Source organism: Prosopis cineraria, unplaced genomic scaffold (genome assembly GCF_029017545.1).
Source record: "Prosopis cineraria cultivar Desert tree isolate PC_DT_omini unplaced genomic scaffold, ASM2901754v1 PC14, whole genome shotgun sequence".
In the NCBI taxonomy this organism is placed as follows: Eukaryota; Viridiplantae; Streptophyta; class Magnoliopsida; order Fabales; family Fabaceae; genus Prosopis; species Prosopis cineraria.
The window spans coordinates 24,703,675-24,723,926 of record NW_026555345.1 but is presented as its reverse complement, the minus strand read 5'-3'; the positions used below and the strand labels follow the sequence as shown (position 1 = coordinate 24,723,926).

General features: G+C 35.5%; 4 protein-coding genes across 4 annotated transcripts; all 4 read right to left on the bottom strand.

The window, feature by feature from the left end:
• Window positions 1-872: 872 nt before the first annotated feature.
• On the bottom strand, window positions 873-2,988 carry LOC129293029 (LOB domain-containing protein 24-like). The gene is made up of 2 exons (XM_054930826.1): window positions 2,148-2,988; window positions 873-1,245 (listed from the first exon to the last, which is right to left on the bottom strand). Exons 1-2 carry the CDS (start codon window positions 2,298-2,300, stop codon window positions 961-963), a joined length of 438 nt encoding a protein of 145 aa, XP_054786801.1. The 5' UTR covers window positions 2,301-2,988; the 3' UTR covers window positions 873-960.
• Window positions 2,989-3,493: 505 nt separating this feature from the next.
• Window positions 3,494-4,402, bottom strand: LOC129293028 (class-10 pathogenesis-related protein 1-like). Its single transcript, XM_054930825.1, has 2 exons — window positions 4,114-4,402; window positions 3,494-4,020 (listed from the first exon to the last, which is right to left on the bottom strand). Exons 1-2 carry the CDS (start codon window positions 4,292-4,294, stop codon window positions 3,725-3,727), a joined length of 477 nt encoding a protein of 158 aa, XP_054786800.1. The 5' UTR covers window positions 4,295-4,402; the 3' UTR covers window positions 3,494-3,724.
• A 1,824-nt stretch (window positions 4,403-6,226) lies between these two features.
• On the bottom strand, window positions 6,227-8,465 carry LOC129293026 (GTP-binding protein SAR1A-like). Its single transcript, XM_054930824.1, has 3 exons — window positions 8,079-8,465; window positions 7,760-7,891; window positions 6,227-6,810 (listed from the first exon to the last, which is right to left on the bottom strand). The coding sequence occupies exons 1-3, from the start codon at window positions 8,205-8,207 to the stop codon at window positions 6,490-6,492; spliced, it is 582 nt and encodes a 193-aa protein (XP_054786799.1). The 5' UTR covers window positions 8,208-8,465; the 3' UTR covers window positions 6,227-6,489.
• Window positions 8,466-12,271: 3,806 nt separating this feature from the next.
• On the bottom strand, window positions 12,272-17,849 carry LOC129293605 (dihydrolipoyl dehydrogenase 2, chloroplastic-like). Its single transcript, XM_054931658.1, has 15 exons — window positions 17,323-17,849; window positions 16,544-16,690; window positions 16,252-16,386; window positions 16,012-16,120; window positions 15,717-15,841; window positions 15,369-15,494; window positions 15,161-15,241; window positions 14,518-14,580; window positions 14,364-14,438; window positions 14,204-14,282; window positions 14,029-14,129; window positions 13,719-13,832; window positions 13,369-13,482; window positions 13,129-13,200; window positions 12,272-12,827 (listed from the first exon to the last, which is right to left on the bottom strand). Exons 1-15 carry the CDS (start codon window positions 17,650-17,652, stop codon window positions 12,777-12,779), a joined length of 1,722 nt encoding a protein of 573 aa, XP_054787633.1. The 5' UTR covers window positions 17,653-17,849; the 3' UTR covers window positions 12,272-12,776.
• Between the last annotated feature and the right edge of the window lie 2,403 nt (window positions 17,850-20,252).

Here is a 20,252-nt window from a genome sequence, read left to right as displayed (position 1 = left end):
GTTCATATGCTGCTTTGCCCTAAAAGCTAACCTGAACTTGTTTCCACAAGATGCTTAACCTTTTTATTCCCTTTTTTCTCCTTTTCTTTTCCTCTATTTTTGGCATGTCTGTTGTTTGTGCGGTTCCCCCTAAGTCCTCATGTAATGCTATATCTCCTCTTCATTATGCCTGTTAATGCTTTCCATTAAAATGCGTTGCTCTTTATGGTTTTGTCAGTTGCTCCTTTTCATGCAAAACATAGATTTGATATTGATATGAATTTTTTGTGGTTTGCTGCTTTCCCAAAAGGTTAAGAATATGATGTTAATATTTCCTTTTTCGAACGTTTTGAAGCACAACATATCAGTTTATATAGATTTATATACACATTAGGCCATTACCCATATATATATATATATATATATATCAAACAATGAGTGCAGGGAAAATTAGAATGTAATATAAAAATTTAAATAACAACCATTATAACGTAGTAAGGCATACTTATATCCAAATTAAATGTCTGCATACGTTCACTTAAAAAACTTTCTGATGTCGTGTTTTAGACTTTTAGTGGCCGTGTTCGAAGAACACTTAGCTCTTCAAACAGAATATTAACTTCAGTTATATGATATTATGATTATATGTCGTCGTTGAGACGCCTGGAAACTTTAGGGTTTGAGGCCAACGGACACGACGCAACCAGAGTAATACAGAACTGGCTATTTGATACTAAATTAGCATTAGTCTTTCATAACTTTTATTTGATAAATTATGCTGAATATTAACTTTTAGTCTTTTTTTTTTTAAATCTCTCCTCATTACTCAATACTCATAATGCCTGCGAGTATTTTCTCCATCCAAGAAAAAGAAAAAAAGAAATCCTCTAAATCTTTATTAAGATATAAATTAAAATTTCATGGTGACATATAAAAAGATAAATAACTCGCCGTCCATTCATATATAAGACGACACAAGTTCTAATTAATAAGCCAAGGATTCTGGGTAGAATAATTGAACTGAAACTGCTCGATACTGCTCTGTGATGGATCCAAGTTTGGTTGATGAGCTTCAACTTGTGAGATTCGGAGCTTGTGGAAGGCAATAATAGCTTGAACTCTGGCTAGTTCGCTTTCTGTATCATGCAAGTTCTGATGCAACTGAGAAATAAGCTTAACACAGCCATACACAGGATCTTCTGTCCTGCATCGTGCCTCAAAATATAACGTATCCACTGCTTGTGCTCGCGCATGCACTGGGATTTGCTGCAACATTATATTTTCAGAGATATTAATGAATATCAAATCACTAAATCTAATTATGTTACGGCGTTAATGAAAAAGGAGAACTCTCGATCCTCCTTATAAGAGACACTCATTTTGTTTGTCCCTATTTTCTAACGAACCGAAGGCCTTGAGCCAGTATGGCAAAATGCACATTTAAAAAGAAAGAAATAGAAATACTTATTGTCGGATAAATTTATGTAATAAAATCATGTATGTAACCAAATAAATTGTATAATTTAAAATTTCCAGCTTTGACAGCAAATTTCCTGAATTAAGCTTAATTTATTGTTTATTACGTGAAAAATTTTATTCATAAAATTTAGATGAAGATTGTTGCGCCACAATTTTCTCTTAAGAACTTTTTTATTTTGCATGATTTTTTTTTTGACAAAGTCAATCTACCCATGTCCCAAATTATGTTTTCCTATATAAATAAAGTATATTTTATTAATAAATAACAACCAGGATTCTAGCCAAAAAAATAACAAGGATCTCAAATTCAAAATTATAATTAAAATGAATACATATTAGAAAACAAATTCTTAGCTGAAAATCATAAGAAGTAAATATTTTTTTGATAAAAGATTAAATAAAAATTGAATAGAATAAATAATCTAAAATTTAAACTCTCCCTTTTTTCAATCTTCGACAACACATGGAATTGGCCAAAACCCCAAAAGAATGGAAAATGGATGAGATAAAAATATTAAAAAAAAAAAAAACTCCACTTATCCATTCACACACACAATCTCTATTTATATTGAGCTTCCTTTTCCCTCCTTTCTTGTAAGAAACAAGATCAACTCATAAATAATATTCTTTAAACTAAGAACTAGATTCATCTAATTTCTCAGAATCTATGTATTGTATTTACTAGTTACCTGAAGCATTTTTCCAACATTGCTGCTACCGTATATTCTATGAACGCAAGCAAATCTTTCAGGATCATTGGGAGGAAAATAGGGGGAGAAAATGCAATCTGAAGGACACTTTCTTCTTTGATTCTTACAAGCTGCACACCGACCTGAAATCATGATATCAAAATCTTCTGAAGAGATCCGAAGAATAAAAATGATAATCCAGAAGAAGATTTTCACAATATCTTGCTACTCCCTGAACTGATGGGGAGAAAATCTTTCAGGGATTTTGATGTCTTATTGGATTGAGAGAGAAGAAGATTGTATTTGTATTGAGGATGATGGAGGTACTCTAAGAATCCTAACGGCCACATTTTTTAAATTTTCTGCATCAAGAAGGAAAGATCTGTGAGGAGGCAAGGTTATAATCATCCATTTAAGAGGTGACAATGATTTTTCAAATTAAATCTTCCCATTTTGATCTGAGAAAAATGCTAATTTTCTTCCTGGCCATGTTAAGAATGTACACTAAACATGATTGATTTTTCTCATTTTCTACGATATAGTCATATATAGCACCCTAACGGAAAAGTAATCAATAAATTGAATGCCTTTTGGAAATGATAATTCTACTTTCTAGTTATTCTCCGGAGCATAGCTAATTAAGTCAAATCGACAAATGCATCAATGAAATAATTGTGTGTGTGTGTGTGTGTGTGTGTGTGTGTGATACAATTTTCTGCGGGCCACAAATTAAACTCCTCGAAATAACCCGATTTAATTTTTATTGTATGATTCAAAAAAAATTATTGTATGATTTACTCTATATAGAATGATTAAAGACAAGGCTTGTAATTCATTCTAATTAAACTGATGACATTGTTTATAAAAAAAAATTGATGACATTATATATATATATAAAAGTTCAGATAAAAGGGTTTAAGAGCTTGAATAATCTTTGAACTTAAATACATTTTTAAAGACACACACATATTAAAATTATAAATATGCAATTAGTCCTCACGAGTGGTGGAAAATGCAACTAGTTTAACTTTTATGCAAAATAATATGATAAAATAAAATGATTTAGTATTATAACGAAAAAAATAAAAATACTATGCTTTTCCATCGACCAACAAAGCAGGTGGTAGGTCTGAAAAATTAAAAAATATTTTATATTTTTAAACATCTATTTAAAAAAATGCTTTATATTTTTTAACTAAAAAAGTGTGATATAATATATTTATATATGTGTGTAATCTTTATATTTTATATTATTGCACCTAAAAGTTTGTCAAATCTTGTTTTCAACAAAATAAAAGCCACACTTTGTAAATATCAACCCTTGTTACAATGACAGTATCAGAAAATTCCATAACATAATCTGACTATATTCCTTGAGAAATTGAAAGAAACACAAAAGGCATATCAATTTGCAGCCATTACAAAAGACACACACAAAGGACAATCAGAAGAAACCCAATGACTTCATGAAAAACTCAGGAACTTCCTCAAATGGAAGCTCGTACTAGTGAAGGAGGATTAGATATATATATATATATATATAGGGATCATCATATCACTCCTATCTTTAATAATATTCAGTTGTAAGAAGGATTGGCTAAGAGGTAAGCCTCAATGGCCTTGAAGAGTCCATCTCCCTTCTGCTTCCCAATCTTGAGCTCTTCTTCGCTGGGCTTTACATCTCCCCTTGTCACGTAATTAACGGTCACCTTAACGACGGAGCCACCATTAGGGGCCGCCGCCAACTTGGTCTCAACGGCGATCTTGTCCAATGTCTCAGGGAAAGTGTCGCTCTCCACTAAGGTGTAACTGTATACGAAGTCGTCCTTGTCCACCGCTTCCACCTTGTGCTTTGCGTAATGCAATTGTCCTCCTGCATACATAGATAACGCGTTAATCCTTTGTAAAATCTCTCAATGCTAAAGATTCACAGACAGATTATATTCAAACTGATTAAGAAGTGAACCTTCGAGGTAGTTGATCTTCTTGATGGTTCCAGGGGCACCGGTTCCTTCGAGGATCTCGACGCTCTGGACAGCGTCAACAACCTTGGGGATGAGGTTGTCACCGTCGAAGACGAGAGCCTTGTAGAGTGTGGCAGGGGCAACAGCCGAAATGTTCTCTTCGGAGAAAGTAAAAACACCCATTATCGATATCTTTGATGTGTAGAAGAAGAAAATGGAGAAGATAGATGGGAGAGGTGGATAGCTAGATTTTGCTTAGCAAGAAGCAAGTGATCGATATGGTTCGTGAGACAAGATATGGTAGGTTTATATAGCACCAGCAAGCTGAAGTTTGGCGGAGAAGATGTTCATTACTTGAGGTTGTTGGATCCCTAAGTGTGTATGTGTACGTACGTTAATTTAGTATTCGTGTTTCAAAGAAGTTGACCAGAGAGAGCTGGATGAAAAGTGGTCAGACATGGTGGGTTTGGATTTTCTGAGATCTAGAAGGCGTCTAAGTTCTCTCAGTCTTGCATCACGCGGTCAGATTTGCTGAATATATGTCTATATTTTTCCACAATGATATACTCGCAATGGGTATTAATTATTAATGTTGGAACTGATGCTGATGAGATTGACATACAAATGCATTTTTCCTCCAAAAGACACTATTAGCAACATTTGAACACCATGTTTTTTTGTTTGAGATTTTGTACAGATATCCTCTCATTGAACATAATTTTGTTTGAGATAATTCATTAAATATGAATATCTCTCTCGGCAGGGATTTAAATACTATATTTAGTAAGCCTTTAATGCTCTGTTCCACTGGTGCTAGTAATTACGTTGTAATTCAATTCAACAAAGCAGCCAAGGGGATAAAAAATGATAGAATCGATTCATGAAGCGGTTTCATAGTCTCGATAAAATCTAAGAACATATATTTATTGGAATATTCGTGAATTATTCTCTATTTTTATGCATTTTCTGCACTCTACCAAACTATGATCACTACTTGATTTGGTTCCTGCATCCCTTTTCCATGTTGATAAAAGGAAGTCTAAATTCATTTTAATTAACTCACTATAATTGGGGTTGCATAAATTGACTTTCAGCAGCAGTGGTAGTTAATTTAAAATGTTCCATTATTACTTGAATTCAAATTAATCATTGGGTCAAGGCCTAAGGGGTACCTTGGATATTTTATTCGCTCATGCATCAGGCCAATGTTAAGCAATTTTCCAGCGTCCTTGTACTAATCCAATTCATCAGGCTAGTGGAAAAGTTATTCTCCTACAATTGTTAGGAAGCACATTTAAGCGATATATAGGAAGCGATGAGAACTGAATGTCTAACGCAATTATCCGTACTCTATTTTTATATTAAGCCTAAACATTGCATTCACAAGTTTAAATGTTGCATATTGTAAAACAAAAACAGATCAGAGTCATTGAACTATTCAGATAATCTTGATCACCCGCAATATCCATTTGATTATCACATTGTTGGATCAGTTAGATTAAAGATGTAGCAGATTTCCTTTCACCAGGTAGGTGCCTACTTCACTTAGTTTTTCTTTATTGTGCCGTCTATATATAAAAAGACATATATTAAATAAATTCTTTAAAAAATACCATCCAAAAGGTGCAGATCCTCTATGTGGTCTAACATGACTTGATTGTTATCGGTATCACTTTGCACGGTTTTTGGTAGCCTTTTATTTCCCAAAATAAAAAAGAAGACAAAATTTAGAAACAAGCACCCTAATGACATACATTTTGTAAGGTGGATAACGAGCTGGTCCTACCAGCTCTAGAGACATGGGAGAGGAGACTCTCCATTTTTTTTGTCCTCTCATTCTCCCTCCATTTCCCCAACCTTCATTCATATTATCTTATTAAATAGTTTTTTTTAAGTATAAAATTAACGAAGGGTGAAGATGGGGGAATGCAGAGAAAAGGAGAGAGAAATCAAAGGAGAGACACTTCATCTGGCACGACCTCTAACAATGAAAACCTTGTTATTCGGAAGAGTGAAAACAAGCAGGTAACCTGTTTTACAGCAATTTTTTGTGAGCTAGATTCATTATTAAATGATTAAATCCATGCAAAACGGTAGTCAAGGAGACACGAGACATTTGGTTGAACATGAAAGCCAGTCACTCTATTATTAGTTCTACCATTTTGGTGACCAATAATAATCTGCATCACAGCACAAGCTTGCACCAACGCTTACACAAAATTTGCCAACAGAAATACGCAAGTCTCCAAAGTAAAACTAAAATTTTTAACATATCCAATTTACATCAATCCAATGCCAGAGTAAAAGACTGCTTCAGCAGAACCATCATTATAATTACCTGCTACCACCACACTTATTGTCTAACTCTATTCACTTCCCTATTTGATGTACTGAGAGAGCCACCTGAACCCTTCACCGTAGCCCATCTTACGCACGATGCTGCACATGAAAACCTCCAGAGGACGGACATTGGAGTCTGCCAAGTTGACCTTGCCCTTCCCCGTGGTGAAGTTTGTAAGCCCCATATGATAACGAAGTTCATCCTCTGAGGCGGCATAAGGTAAGTCGATCTTGTTTCCCAAGATAAGGAAAGGTACATTTGCTAAGGACTCATCAGAAAGAAGGGCATCTAGCTCCCTCTTTGATTCGGCAAATCTTTCCTTATCATACGCGTCTACCAGGTAGACCACAGCATCAACCTTCGTGATAGAAAAAATCACAAATAATGATAAGTAATTGTCATGGCACAGATGTACAGACATAGGCATCAAAGGAGGTTGAAAGCATGGTATAAACTGCCAAAATGCGATGCATACAGATTAAGAACATAGAACAGCATAATATACTAATAAATGACATGTCAAATAAAAGATAAATTGGTAATTAAGATCCTCATGTTGCAAGCGACGGCAAGAAAATTAACAATGATATTCAAATTTTCTGGCTGGTATGACGTATGACATGCCAGTAAAAGCAAGGCACATATCCCCAACCCAAAAAAAAAAAAAAATCATCAGATATTGATACATAATATGTTGAATGAATGTGACATTATCAATCACCTACAAAGTTTCAATGTTTGTCCACATTTCCTCTATCATTGTGAAATGAAGTCCATACAGCTTTACTAGCTGCTGGCTCAGTAATTAAGAAATAACAGCATTTAAAAATCAAAAGCAGCTTCCCATGCGTGGAATCCTAATCCTCTTTACAGCTTCAATGGGAAGCAAAACCCTCCAAGATTAGCTCTGATATATCGGAGGCTCAGCTCCAACTACTACTCTGTGAAAACATTAGAATCAGTTTCTGCTATGCTATGCAGGTATGACAAGTCCAAGAGGGGGGGGGGGGGAGGAAATGGCAACTAACCATGGCTCTTAACCCAGACATTTGAAGGAATTACAAGAAAAGATTATATATCCTAGAAACAGCAGAGAGACAAGCTCAGACGAACCAGTCTACGCAAACAACATCCAGACATATTTGATATTCCCAATCCCAATTTGGCCATTCTAATGCTAATCTAACAATGGCATTCAACACCACTTAGTATAAAACAGGCAGGGGATAACATTCAGGGAAATAGTATTTGAGTCTACCGTAACGCGGCAATGTAAAAGATTAACAGAGTTCACAAAAAATATACACCTGGGCGTAATAGTCTCTCCAGACTCTGCGAGCAATCTGGTGACCACCCAAATCAAAGGCCTTGAATTTGATTTTTCCAATACTCAACTCCTCCGAAGTCGGATATTGAGTTGGCTGATGCTGAACTAACCTCTGCAAAACGGAGAGCCAAAAACTAAAATATCAACCCTAATTTCGATGCCTGGACGAGAATATACTAAAAAATAGAAGTGTCTGCAAGTGTCATGCACTAAATTAAGGCCTTCAGCGGGTGGGAAACACTAAGAACATAAAGTACGGTGGAAACGATAAAACCCATAAATCAACAATAAAATACAACCTCATCTTTCAGCATGTGAAGCAAGGTAGTCTTTCCAGCATTATCAAGCCCTAGAAATAAGATCTTCGCCTCCTTTTGCCAGAGACCGAGAGATGCAAGAATTCCGTAAAACCAATCAACAAGAAACATTTTTTCCTTCAAGAAGCTTCGAAATTCTCTGTTTCAACCCCCCCCCCCAAAGGGCGAAAAGTTATCACCGAAATTACTTCAATTAGAGAGAAGCAAGCTGCCGCGACAGAATCCAACCAGCGAAACAAAAAAGATAAAATTCAAGAGAGATCTAATCGAGACAGGGAGAAGGGATGCAAGAAAGAAGGATCAACTGAGAGCAAGAAAACGAGAAACCGAAAAACAAAAAATATAAAATCTTTCCGTTCGGGTTTATTTCTTGTACTGTTTTTAAATATATATATTGCGGTATGAAAGTACAAAACGAAAGCTAACGCGCGGCTGAATACTGATTACCGGTGTGGCCAGTGGAGGTGGTAACCGTCGTGGCAGATAAAATGACTAAAATGCCCCGGAATGCTCATTTTAGATTTTTAGGAGCAAGGGGAGCGGTGGACTGAGATGGTTAACCGGAATAACCGGTTACGTGAGGCAAAATCCAGATGTGCGCATTCCATTGGTGGATACGCGTCACAGGTGAGTCATAGCCATGAATTTAAAGTGAATAAAACTGTGGGCACCATCGGGGGGGATAAACATGCTGTGCTTTTTAAAAAAAAAAAAAGATCATAAATTATATAGTTTACATGCAATTTTAAAAATGAAATAAAAATATAAAAAAACGGAATATTTTATTCAATCTATTTTTTATTTATTTCTCAAAAATTGTTATAATAATAAATTGTCAGTTTGTAAATGTACAAAGAATTTGTAAATTTTAAAACTTCACTTTGTAAATTGTAAATAATAATATTTAAATTATAAAATATTAAAGCATTAATATTTTAATAAATATATTATTTTTAATTATTTATCCATGTCGTTGTTACTTGTTAGTAATGATAATTAGATAATCACTCAGTACTAGTTATAATAACTGGTTAAAATACTATTTTAGTCTATTACATGGGGAAGAAAGTAAATTAATTTCTTGCCATTTAATTATAATTTGCCCAACTTAATTGATGTTAATTTTTCAAGCGTATTTATTTACAATTTTTGAGATATTTTTTATACAATTAACTTACAATTAAATTAAGAATATTAATGGAGGGATGATAGTCTTCCCTTTTTTTAACCCAAAAAAAAATAAGGGTTAAGAGTTGTCTCTCAACTTTATTTAAAAAATTATTGGACACTTTAAATTTAAATGTAGATTAATTTTATTTCTAAACGTTAAAAGTCCTTCTTTAGTTACTTTGCAGTTCATTTACCATTAAATGATTAGTGAGCTCACTACATGTATTTTTTAATAGAAAGAATTAGGTCGAGAAGTCACTTAAATAAATTATTCATAAATAAAAATTAATATTAAATAAATTGTTATTAGAACAAAAATATAATTTTTTTTCAAATGAAATTTATTATTAATAAGTAATTTATTTAAATAGTTTTTGAATATAATTATTCTTTTTTAATATTTTTTTAATAAAAAAATTCGTCCTCACACACTCCCCCTACAAGGTCCTCCCCACTTTCCCTCTCTCCTCCATTCTTCTCCCTCTCCTCTCTCTCCTCCTCCTAGAGAAGCCCTTCCTCTTCAGAGCCTCAGCCCCTCCAAGCAAGACCATGATCATCTTCATCGTTCGGAGTTGGTGACCTAATTCATTCTCCCCACCTTCTCTCTCTTTACGCAAACTCCGGCTACTTCTTATCATTGGAGAAGTCGAAACAACTCACAAACTACGGCAGCTTCACTACCATAACCTCCGACGAGCTTGGAATATTTGACAGCTTTGGAGTATACGAAGCAGATTGTGGTGAAGAAGCCACAAGACCTTATTTTCGCATCAGCAAAAATAGAGGAAGGGACTCATGCATTGATCGCTCCCCATGTAAGAGACTCTGCTGAACAAAAGGACTGACAGTTGGTTCCCGTAATACCTAAATGAAATAAGAAACAAGAACTGTATTATGCAAGCCAAAAACCAGGGCCATAATGAAATAATAATGGAGGTCTCACTTCAATTAGATATCACGTTGGGCAAAAACAGAGGGAGTGACTCATGCATTGATCGCCCCCTACCCGCCTTTGTTTACTTTAAAGATACATTTTTACATTTGTTGTTTCCCTTTCAATCTAGAATTATATGCATACTCGTGATGCAGTGATTTGTATAAAGATTTCTATAGCAGTGGAAAAGGGTGTCTTAATCCTTCCTCTCATGATTGCCGCAAGATGGGTGAAGTAGTAGAGATTTTGGTTCATTCTAGCCACTCAAACGTTGGCAACTCAACCAATGCTGCCATTAATGCACCACATCAAGCCCTTAGGATTGGCCCAACAAGAAATGTTGAGAAACACAGTGGTGAAGATCATGGCGGGACAATTGTCAAGATCAGAGCTACCGTAGAGATCGAAGAGAGCTGATTTCATTCGAAGAATCTCTACGAGTCCAACGTTGTCTCCTCCGAAGAATCTTATTTCGCTAATCTCATTCTCCAATATCTTCAAAGCTTCCATAGCTTCGTCCACAGCATTCTCTTCCTCCTCACACCAAATCGCTCTCCACAACGCAGGCTACAAAAAGTTGCTGTTAATGAAAGAAGTGAGCAGGGTAGAGAGGGAAGTGAGAGAGGTGATATGGCCGCAGAGAGAGTGGGTTAAAAAAAAAAAAAAAGATGCCAGCTGCTGGGGCCCATTAACAGTGGAAGAGGGCAAGTTAACCTCAAGCAGGGGATTCGAATTTTAAAAGTTTAAAGATAGAAACGAACTCATATTAAATTTATGATGTCCAGTGACTTCTAAGGTAACATTAAAGGATAAAAACACCTCTAAACCCAAAAATGAATAACTGAGATTTAATATTTTATAAAATTATTATTATAATATTGCGTAGATCAAGGGTGATAACATAGATCAAGGCTTTTATGTAATGTTATAATAATAGTTTTATGAAATTTTAAGGGATGGTAAAATTTTTAATTTCTCAAGTTTATCTCAATTATCAATCGAGTCTTTCAAATTTAGTTTTTATTGATTTAATCTCTTATTTTTTAAAATTATCATATTAGTCTTTTAAGTTTTTAAAAATAAATTTACCTTCAAAAAAATATTTTATTAACTTAACAAGTATATGTAACTAAATGAGAATAAATTAGCATATAAATTAATTTAATTTCTATTAATTTTTTCCTTATGCTGCATTTTGTTCTTGTATTTTTTAAAAATTTCTAAGCATGTTGTTTACCTAAATAATTTTATTTTTCATTAATTTACATAACTATTATCAATATTTTATTATTTATGTTAATGGAATTGAACATTGTTACCTCCTTTTTTTTATGTTGCCAATTATTGTTACTTCTTATTTAGACAATAAAAATCAAATCAATAGCTGAAACAAATTTAAAAGACCAAATTAATTAAAAAAAAAACTTGAGAGATCAAATAGTTAATTAAAACAAATTTGAGGAAGTACAAATTTCGTTAGATAAGGAGACATGGAGAAAAAGAGATCATGAGATGATCCCGATCCATTTAACAACCATAGATTGGTTTAAGGTAATAAGATATTTACCATCCATCCCTCTCGTTGATTTGAGCTTACACATATTACAAGTTATCACAAGCACTAGGACATGCATGAAAGCCTTCTTTCCTACCTGCCTGCCCTTCCAGGAGTAATTATCTCAGTCGATGATCTCTTTGGCAATCATCCTTGGTTTTCTCTTTGGCAATCATCCTTGGTTTTCTAGCAAGGTTTTAGATCCCATAGTCAAGTTCTTTTAGAATTTGGGTTTGCAGTCCACACTTTGTTCTATAAATTAAGGCTTGGAAGGGAGAATCATAGAAATTGTCTTAGGGGAAGCTTTATTTGCTAGTGATTCCACCCACCAACAAGCTATTCAAATCCATCTCCTTGTTTTGTTGTTGTTAGGACTCTCAAAAACCCTATTCCATGCCATCATTTGTGAATAGAAATGAGAACAAAAATATAAATTAGAATGACAATTGATGGAATAAGATAAGCATGTGGTATAGTGTGGAGAATGATAGGCATTAGTGTTTAGCTGGACAATAATACCGTTAATATAAAAATATATTAGAATATTCATAACTTAAAGAGTCTGAAGGTACAGGATGGTTGAGAACACCACGCAACAAATAAATTTGATAATAGATGATATTATATTACACACTATCATGAAGTTCTCTCCCCTACAAACATAAGAAATGAGTTCGTGGATTGACCTGGAGCATGCGTGGAGAATTTTATAAGCAAAGGGAGCAAAGGACATTCCAGTCATTTTAGCACCCCATTCCAGGAATAAGGCTGCATTCCATCCATTGATCAATGGAATAGCCACCCCAGAAATCCTGATTGCATGCTAGTGGAATGGAATGGAGACCAAAAGAATGAACCAAACACGCAGCCCCATGGAATCCCATTCCCATGTCAACACTTGACAGTGAAAATTCTAGAAGCCAAACGAAGCATTATTCGTCCGCCTGAGGCTGTGGGTCCAGTAATCCCGGTCACTCAATAATACAAGCTAATTTCGTCAAAAATTTACACTCTGGGAAGATTAGACAGCAACTGGTTCGCTTGCTGTGCTAGAACTAGAAGCTTGTGCTACCTGCCTCAGAAATTCAAGAGGGTACTTATTAGTGCACCTAACAAAATAGAGTAGCTGTGTTTAACTGTACGTTTGTGTGCATTTGTTCAGCGTTTTGACTATTCTTTTCACATTCCAGGAGGTTTGCATCAAACAGAAAAGTAGGCCCAAGTTGGCTGCTTAGTTTCATTGACAAGGACAGCCACTAACAAGTCGATGCTTATCTCGTAGTGATCTTACCATCTAGATAAAAATAACCGGTGCGCAAGAATGGTTTTGTTCAGTAGGATTATTTTTTAAGGTTTTCTTTTCGAAAACTCACCTTTGCTAATTTAAATAATTCATCAAGCACCTCAGACAGAGTTGGATGTGCATGAACTGCAAACTTTATGTCCTGTATTATACCCCAAAAATGTGAAATTTACTTCACAGACAAAAAGATTGCTTTGTCTACTAACAAGTAAATTTGCTAAATAACATGGATGAGAAAAGAAAAGTTTGTCAGTGGAGCTCAAGTGGTTGTCTACTTATAATTAAAGGCAAAGCATACACAAAACTTTACCTGAACACGTGTCCCTAATGCAATGGCATTGGATGCTTCATGGATCAGATCTGCAGCATGCAATCCAAAAATATGAACCCCTAGTATCGCTCCAGTGTCAGGTCTGTATATCAACTGCGTGACAAACAGTGAAAAGCAGTTAGTAACCCATAAGGGTTGTGAGCACCAAGTAAATAAATGAAAGTACGGAGAAAGGCGTTATTGAACAAGTAAATCAGGAATCCCAGCTGTCAAAACCAAATAAGTTTGCCATACCAAAGTAACTCTTTTGTAAAGAACTCATTCATTCAACACTCGCATAATCTTCTGTAGATAAATAACATTTAAGGACAAAGACGCAGAAACATAACCTTTGCAAGTCCTTCCCCTTCGTTTTCTGCAAGGGCTTTCGTGTTTGCTTTAAAACTTGTTTTGCAAACACTAACTTCAAAGCCCTCTTCTGCAGCTTTCACCCTTGCTTGAGGCTGCAAATTTTATATGTTTGGTCACAATCCATGAGCTCTATTTAATACTATAAATAGAAGATATTTAATGATATAACTAAAATATATGAGAAAAAAAGGGGTGGGAGAGCAGAAGTGAAGAGAGGTTGGTTAACAAGAGAGTGAAGTAGTTCAAAAATATTTGAGTGGTGACGAGTGTAGCATAAAGCATGGTTACCTCAGTCAATCCAACCATGCTAATTTCAGGATGAGTGAAACAAGCAGCTGGGATACTAAAGTGATTGAGCACGTGATCTTTTCCAGTTATTTGTTCAACCACTGTCAGGAAATTTTCATTTGTAAAAATAGAAGCAAACAACTTCAATATTAGTAATTCGTAAGTTGCCACTCACCTGAAATTCCTTGTGCACTGGCAGCATGAGCGAGCATCATCTTGCCATTTACATCACCAATACAATATAAATGAGGGACCTATCATTTGATATTCTATTTCAGTAACAAGATATGTAAGCCAAAGATGTACGTTTTGAGAAAGCGAAATTTGAAACAAACCAGATTGCCATTTGTATCAATCACTCGCATGCACTCATCCACAGGAACAAAACCACGATGCATTGTGACATTAATCTGCAAGAAAAAATGTCAATTATACAATTACTTCCTTTAAGGAAAAAAATTACAATTTAAAGCCATTGGATTGACATACATTCTCCAAGCCAAGACCCTTAGTGAACGGAGCCCTTCCAGTTGCTATTAGTGCAGCATCTACCTGTAGCAAATTAAGATAATAACTTGACATGAGTCCAAGTGATTGGATATGTGATTAAAAAAGGTATAGAATACAAGATTCGTTAGTGATTTGCAAATGAAAACTCTTAGAATATTCCGCACGCCTGTAAAACCTGGTGCTGTAAATGTTTAAGAACTTCAAGCGATGCTACTAGGTTCAATAAGAAAACGAAAGCAACTAGTCTCTTAAGCTAAGCAACACAAATTGTGCCCTTCAAATTACTACTACTACTTATTTATTTTAGGGAGGGGGTTCGAGGAGAAGAACCAAGCTATGCATCAGTCAGAGGGAGTTGAATTGCTTGATTCACTCGGCTACATTCACTCAGTTTATTATATGCTGTGTTAAGTGTGTCCTATAAAAGCATCTGATCAGAAGTAATTGCGCACATCAAACCTAGGTAATCCTGTATGTGTTTGTTTTCCCCTCCTATTCTCATTGTGCTCACACATGTTGCCGAGTCTAGTTTCAAGAGTTAAGAATTTCTAGACTTTTCCTCTGTTGCGGGTAGAAAATTTGAAATCAAGCGTTAAAGTTAAAATTATGAGAATCCAGTTACCTCCAAGGTGTCCTTTGGTTTCTTGGTTTGTGCATCAATCAGTTCAATGATGACAGGTTTTCCATCCCTTGCAGGAGTGATCTATAGGAGGAGGAGGAGGAGGATGAGAAGAAGAAGAAGAAGAAGAAGAAGAAGAAGAAGAGGACTCCAGAATATCAAAATAGCCATCTAGCGAATATTTATTCAAGCATTTATAAGATGTGGTTACCTTGGAGGCAAAAACTCCAGTATGATAGTCAATTTTCCGCGGGGCTATTAGAACTCTCTGAGCCACCTTGCTGATTTCAGGATCAAATCCAGGCATAAGCTGATCTAAAGCTTCGATGAAAGTAACCTGCAGAATCCCATTAGTCCTCACTATATTTCTTCTGCAATGGCTTCAATTCGCAAATGAAGAAACAATATTTCTTGCACTGCTAGAAATTATAAAAAAGCATATGATTTGACAGTGAATCACATATTTCTGCCATAAAAATAATACCCAGAATCAATTATCAATTATTTGATATTATTTCTAATGGAGAAGGAACAATCGAGTATCATAAAGAGGTAGTACCTCACTTCCAAGAGCTGTGTACACATCACTAAATTCAAGTCCAATGTAACCACTTCCTACAATTGCTATCCAATCAGGAACAAACTCTAGTTTGAGTGCGTGGTCACTGGTAATCACAGTCTTCCCTGCAGGTAATTAATCATTCATTTTTTTTATATAGAATCCAAGCAAAAATACACACTGGCATGTAAGGTTTGAGAAGGGCTCCCCATGATAAATATATAGGACCAGCCAACGAATAAATTGAACAATATTTTAGCTTCTTTCAGGTGGAAGAGAAGAGATAAATGTGTACCATCAACTTCAATGCCCTTAGGAACAAAAGGAACAGAACCCGTTGCAATTATTATATCTTTAGCAGTTACTACATTGTTGGAAGAGCCAAATCTCACCTTTTGAGGTCCCTGCATGAATTCACATACGAGATGGTTCAAAGAAATGATTCAAATTTCTTAGCAATTTTATGATCAAAGTCAAAAGTCGAGCTTTGGCTGGTAAAAGTTCATTCTCCCACACTGCATAATATGTCGCTTACCACAATGGTTCCAAAACCTGCAAGTATGTCTACTCCAAGTGCTTTTAATGAATTGGTCAAATTACCACGAATCTTTGAAGCAAGATTGTTAGCATGGTTAGCAACTGCTTGTCTGTCATATCCAGCAGCAGAAACCTAAAATAAGAAAAAGCCAGAAAAGGCAATTAAACATGGAACCAAAATCTCTCACCACAATGAGGTATCCTTTGGATTACATTACAACTATAATCATGGCGATGGCTTCAGAACTTAATAAAGTAGATACACACACTCAATTAGAAAATTTTGTTACCTGCAAGCCCAAGGACTTCATGTGATGATCATTCTGTAGTTCCCGCATACGTCCACTTACAGCCAAAAGAGCTTTAGAAGGAACACAGCCTCTGTTTACACATGTACCTCCCATCACATCTCCCTCTATAATGGCTGTTTTCAAGCCCTGCGGTCACTGCATTATATATACCTCTCTCGCGTACAAAAATCTAAAGAAATATATTCTTACAGATTAATCTGCACACTCAGGGCAAAGGGCACACTGTCTTATAACTTACTAGACAAAAATTCACTAAAATATTAAATAAAGTAATAATAAGCATCCAGGCACAACAATTTTGTACTTAAAAAAAATCACATAGAAGAAACACGACCATATTTTTGTCGGAGCCACTCAAATTTCTAGGAGAACATCCATATGCAGTTATATACACATACAAGTTACTTTCTCTCACCCACACACATTTCTGTCCCAAACAAATGGCTCAACCGATACTAACAGCAAAAGCAACATAAAAATTCCTCCCATGTCAACTCCAAAGAACATCATGTAACACACGAATATACAACTGTGGAAAGTGGAATCAGTTCAAATATTCAAGTCAAGGGCGAATAACCAGTCGAGGCAACATTTAGAAAAGTTTTACGTGGTCTAAACTGCACTTCACAATATTAGCAAATAAAAAAGATGTCATCTCTAGTGAACAATCAAACTTTAAAGCCGAAATATGTCTTTAATTGTGTGCTATCTGCTTCGACGGAAACCATAACTGCCAATCACCAGTGCAGACAGGGTACCTTCTCAACCGCATGAAGCGCGGCCCCATGGCCACCAACGCCGGCTCCAATAATCAACAAATCGTAATCGAATGACTTTGGAGAGCTACCATTGTCAGACAAGGCAGCAGAAACTTTCTTGGAAACTCCAGGGTGAGAAAGCTGGATTCTCTGGTGCTCATCGTACAGCTGGAGTGAGATAAGACCAAGTGCCTCGCGCCTTAAACCGCAGAATCGGAGATTCAAAGGCCTCCGTCCAGTGAAGGGAACAAAGTTGGAGACGGGGTGAGACCTGGAAGTGGTGGACTCAGAGGAGATGGGAGAGAAAGGGAGTGAGAGTGAGGACTGCATTTTGTACAATGGCCAAATGAAGAAACAGGTCGGAGAAAATTAAAAGGGGAAGAGAAGATTAATAGAAGGAAGACGACGGAGTGATTTAAGTCGGTCGGACCTCGACTTGTCCGTCGGGAGTTGGGCGGAGATATCGAAGTGGTCGGACGACCCACTATTTTCAGCAGCGCGCTTACTGTCTAGCGTCTTCCATTGGTTTTTTTCTTTCTTTTTTTTAATGCAAGGTCATGAAAAAACTGTACAAAAGAGATATATAAATTAAGTTATATTAAATTTCATAAGTGTTTATTATTATTAAATTGCTAATTTATTAGAGATGGCATGCTTTCCACCTTAAACTAAGTGCATATTTGGATTAACTTCTAATCTTAGTTAGAATGAACCAAACTGAAATTAGAATATAAAAAGTTTAAAAAGTATTGATTGGATTAGCAAAAGACTTTTTTCCCTTAGCATTAACGTTGATCAGCTAGCTGTTGGAAACATTAATTGCCTTTTAAATTTTTATGCTTTCTCTCTCTTCTTATTTATCTACCCATGAGCTCTGATTTCCTTCTTATGCGTGTTCCTTTCTTGCCCCTGTGACCTCTCAAGCTCTACCCCTCAGATCTACTTCACCTTCCATTGCTTATAGATAGCGGCGTCCAGTAGCCGATCTCCACCATGTTAAAGCACCAAGTAACCTCCAGTCAATCTCCAGTTCTCTGTCGTCCCTTCTTGCATCCAGCATGTCCCTGCTTTGAAGTGGTTTTCTCCCTGTCACCTCTTGATCTCTATCGTGGTCTACCAGATTTGTACTTCTCATCATGAGATCTACTCCTCGTCACTTCTTCTTGCCAAGTAAGCTTCTTTTTTTGTCTCCTTCCTTGCCTTCCTTGCCATCATGCTTTGCCTACAAGTGGCCTCATACCATATTCACATCTCTGGTCTATCTCAAACCTTCATCGTCTTCTTCATCTTTCGCCTTTTTCGTCGTCTGTTTCTTGTTGACTGAAATGGTTGTCATTTTTTGGTCTCTTGCATTTTCTAGTCTCTTGCATTATGTATGAATGAATGGACGATTGAGTGCTCGACTCCCTGTTTCTTGTTTATTTTCTTGACTGAATGCTTGGTGATGATCCTTAGTGGGAGTTTTTGATGATCCTTGGCGAAAGGACAAGCTTATCATCTTTGTTTTTTTTCTAGCTTGTCCTATGTTTTTTTGGCCTATTCTATGTTTTTATTATCCTTGGTTATTCTTGTTTTTTTTCTCCTTAATTAAATGCTTGGTGTGCGTCTCGTGACATTTTCTCCCTTTTTGGCCTCTTTTATGGACGACTGAATCCTTGTTTTTTTCCCAACTATAGATTCCAATTGAAGTGTATCCAAGCTATTTCTTCATGTACTTTATAGTATTGCTTCATTTTCATATATGATTAAAAAGTTATTTTTCTTTTTTCTTTTTGCCCTCATGTTTTGTAATCATGTTTCTTCACATGTCCCTTGTTTATGTATGAATTATTCTGAAGGAAAAAAAAAGCTAGTAAATTGATACATATATGCATATATATATTTATTGATTTTGCATGCTTGTGATGGCTAGCTAGTCTATAGAACAATGAACAGTGATAAAGGAAAAGCTGTGTGGAATTCATCCTTGATAGAAATTTTCATTAACGAATGCTTGGACCAAATATGCAAGAAACAAAGAAAAGGAGCTGCATTCCACAGAAATGGGTGGCAAGCAATAATAGAAGGGTTTAAGGCAAAAACAAGAAAAAGGTATGAACAAAAGTAACTGAAAAATAAGCTAGATATTTACATACATACTATTTATTTTATATTACATATGAATGATATTTATATACTATTTTACCTCAGGTTGAAATGAAGGTTAGGATGTAGATGTGATGCGTCAACTACTTTTCTTGTTACAATAAGATATAATCGAGTAAGAAAAAATATATGAATTAGTTAGTAAATATGTGATGCCATATGTGTGTAAAGAACCATGGAGAACTATTAGGAAAACAGGATAAATGTGGGTGAATGAGATTTTGCAAGGTCATCCTAATCGTTGTTATGAAATATTTTGAATGAAAAAACATTTGTTTAGGCAATTATACGTGACATTAGTTGATCTTGGTCTTAAAAAGTCTAAAAAATTTGGACTTAAAGAAATGGTTGGAATATTTTTAAATATAGTTAGGCATGGAGTTGGTAATAGGATGATACAGGAACGATTTCAATATTTAGAGGAAATTGTCTATAGAAATTTTTTTAAAGTATTAACTGCCTGTCTCAACCTTGCCAAGGCAAATATAAAGCCACTTGATCCTTTATTTCAACGATGTCATTCAAAAATTCAAAATGATCCACGATATTGGTCATTCTTTAAGGATGCTATAAAAGTAATTGATGGCACTCATGTGCCATGCATGGTTAGTATTGCTAATCAAGTCAAATTTATTAAAAGAAAGGAATATGTAACACAGAATGTCATGATTATATGTGATTGGGACACGTGCTTTGCTTTTATGATTGTGGGATGGGAAGGTATAGCCCATGATGCCCGAGTATTTAATAATAACATCAACTCCTTCAATGAATTTTTTACATCC

Bases quoted from the DNA above. Each gene is read 5' to 3' on its own strand.
- LOC129293029 (XM_054930826.1), bottom strand. From the start codon at position 2,300: ATGATTTCAGGTCGGTGTGCAGCTTGTAAGAATCAAAGAAGAAAGTGT. The intron at 1,246-2,147 runs GTAACTAGTAAA...ATAATGTTGCAG, and splicing joins ATGTTGGAAAAATGCTTCAG to CAAATCCCAGTGCATGCGCG.
- LOC129293028 (XM_054930825.1), bottom strand. From the start codon at position 4,294: ATGGGTGTTTTTACTTTCTCCGAAGAGAACATTTCGGCTGTTGCCCCT. The intron at 4,021-4,113 runs GTTCACTTCTTA...CTATGTATGCAG, and splicing joins GAAGATCAACTACCTCGAAG to GAGGACAATTGCATTACGCA.
- LOC129293026 (XM_054930824.1), bottom strand. From the start codon at position 8,207: ATGTTTCTTGTTGATTGGTTTTACGGAATTCTTGCATCTCTCGGTCTC. The intron at 7,892-8,078 runs GTTGTATTTTAT...TCCGTTTTGCAG, and splicing joins TTCACATGCTGAAAGATGAG to AGGTTAGTTCAGCATCAGCC. The intron at 6,811-7,759 runs GTGTATATTTTT...TCTATCACGAAG, and splicing joins GGAGAGACTATTACGCCCAG to GTTGATGCTGTGGTCTACCT.
- LOC129293605 (XM_054931658.1), bottom strand. From the start codon at position 17,652: ATGCAGTCCTCACTCTCACTCCCTTTCTCTCCCATCTCCTCTGAGTCC. The intron at 16,691-17,322 runs GTACCCTGTCTG...CAGTGACCGCAG, and splicing joins CGCTTCATGCGGTTGAGAAG to GGCTTGAAAACAGCCATTAT. The intron at 14,283-14,363 runs GTTTGTTTCAAA...ATCAAATGATAG, and splicing joins TTGATACAAATGGCAATCTG to GTCCCTCATTTATATTGTAT.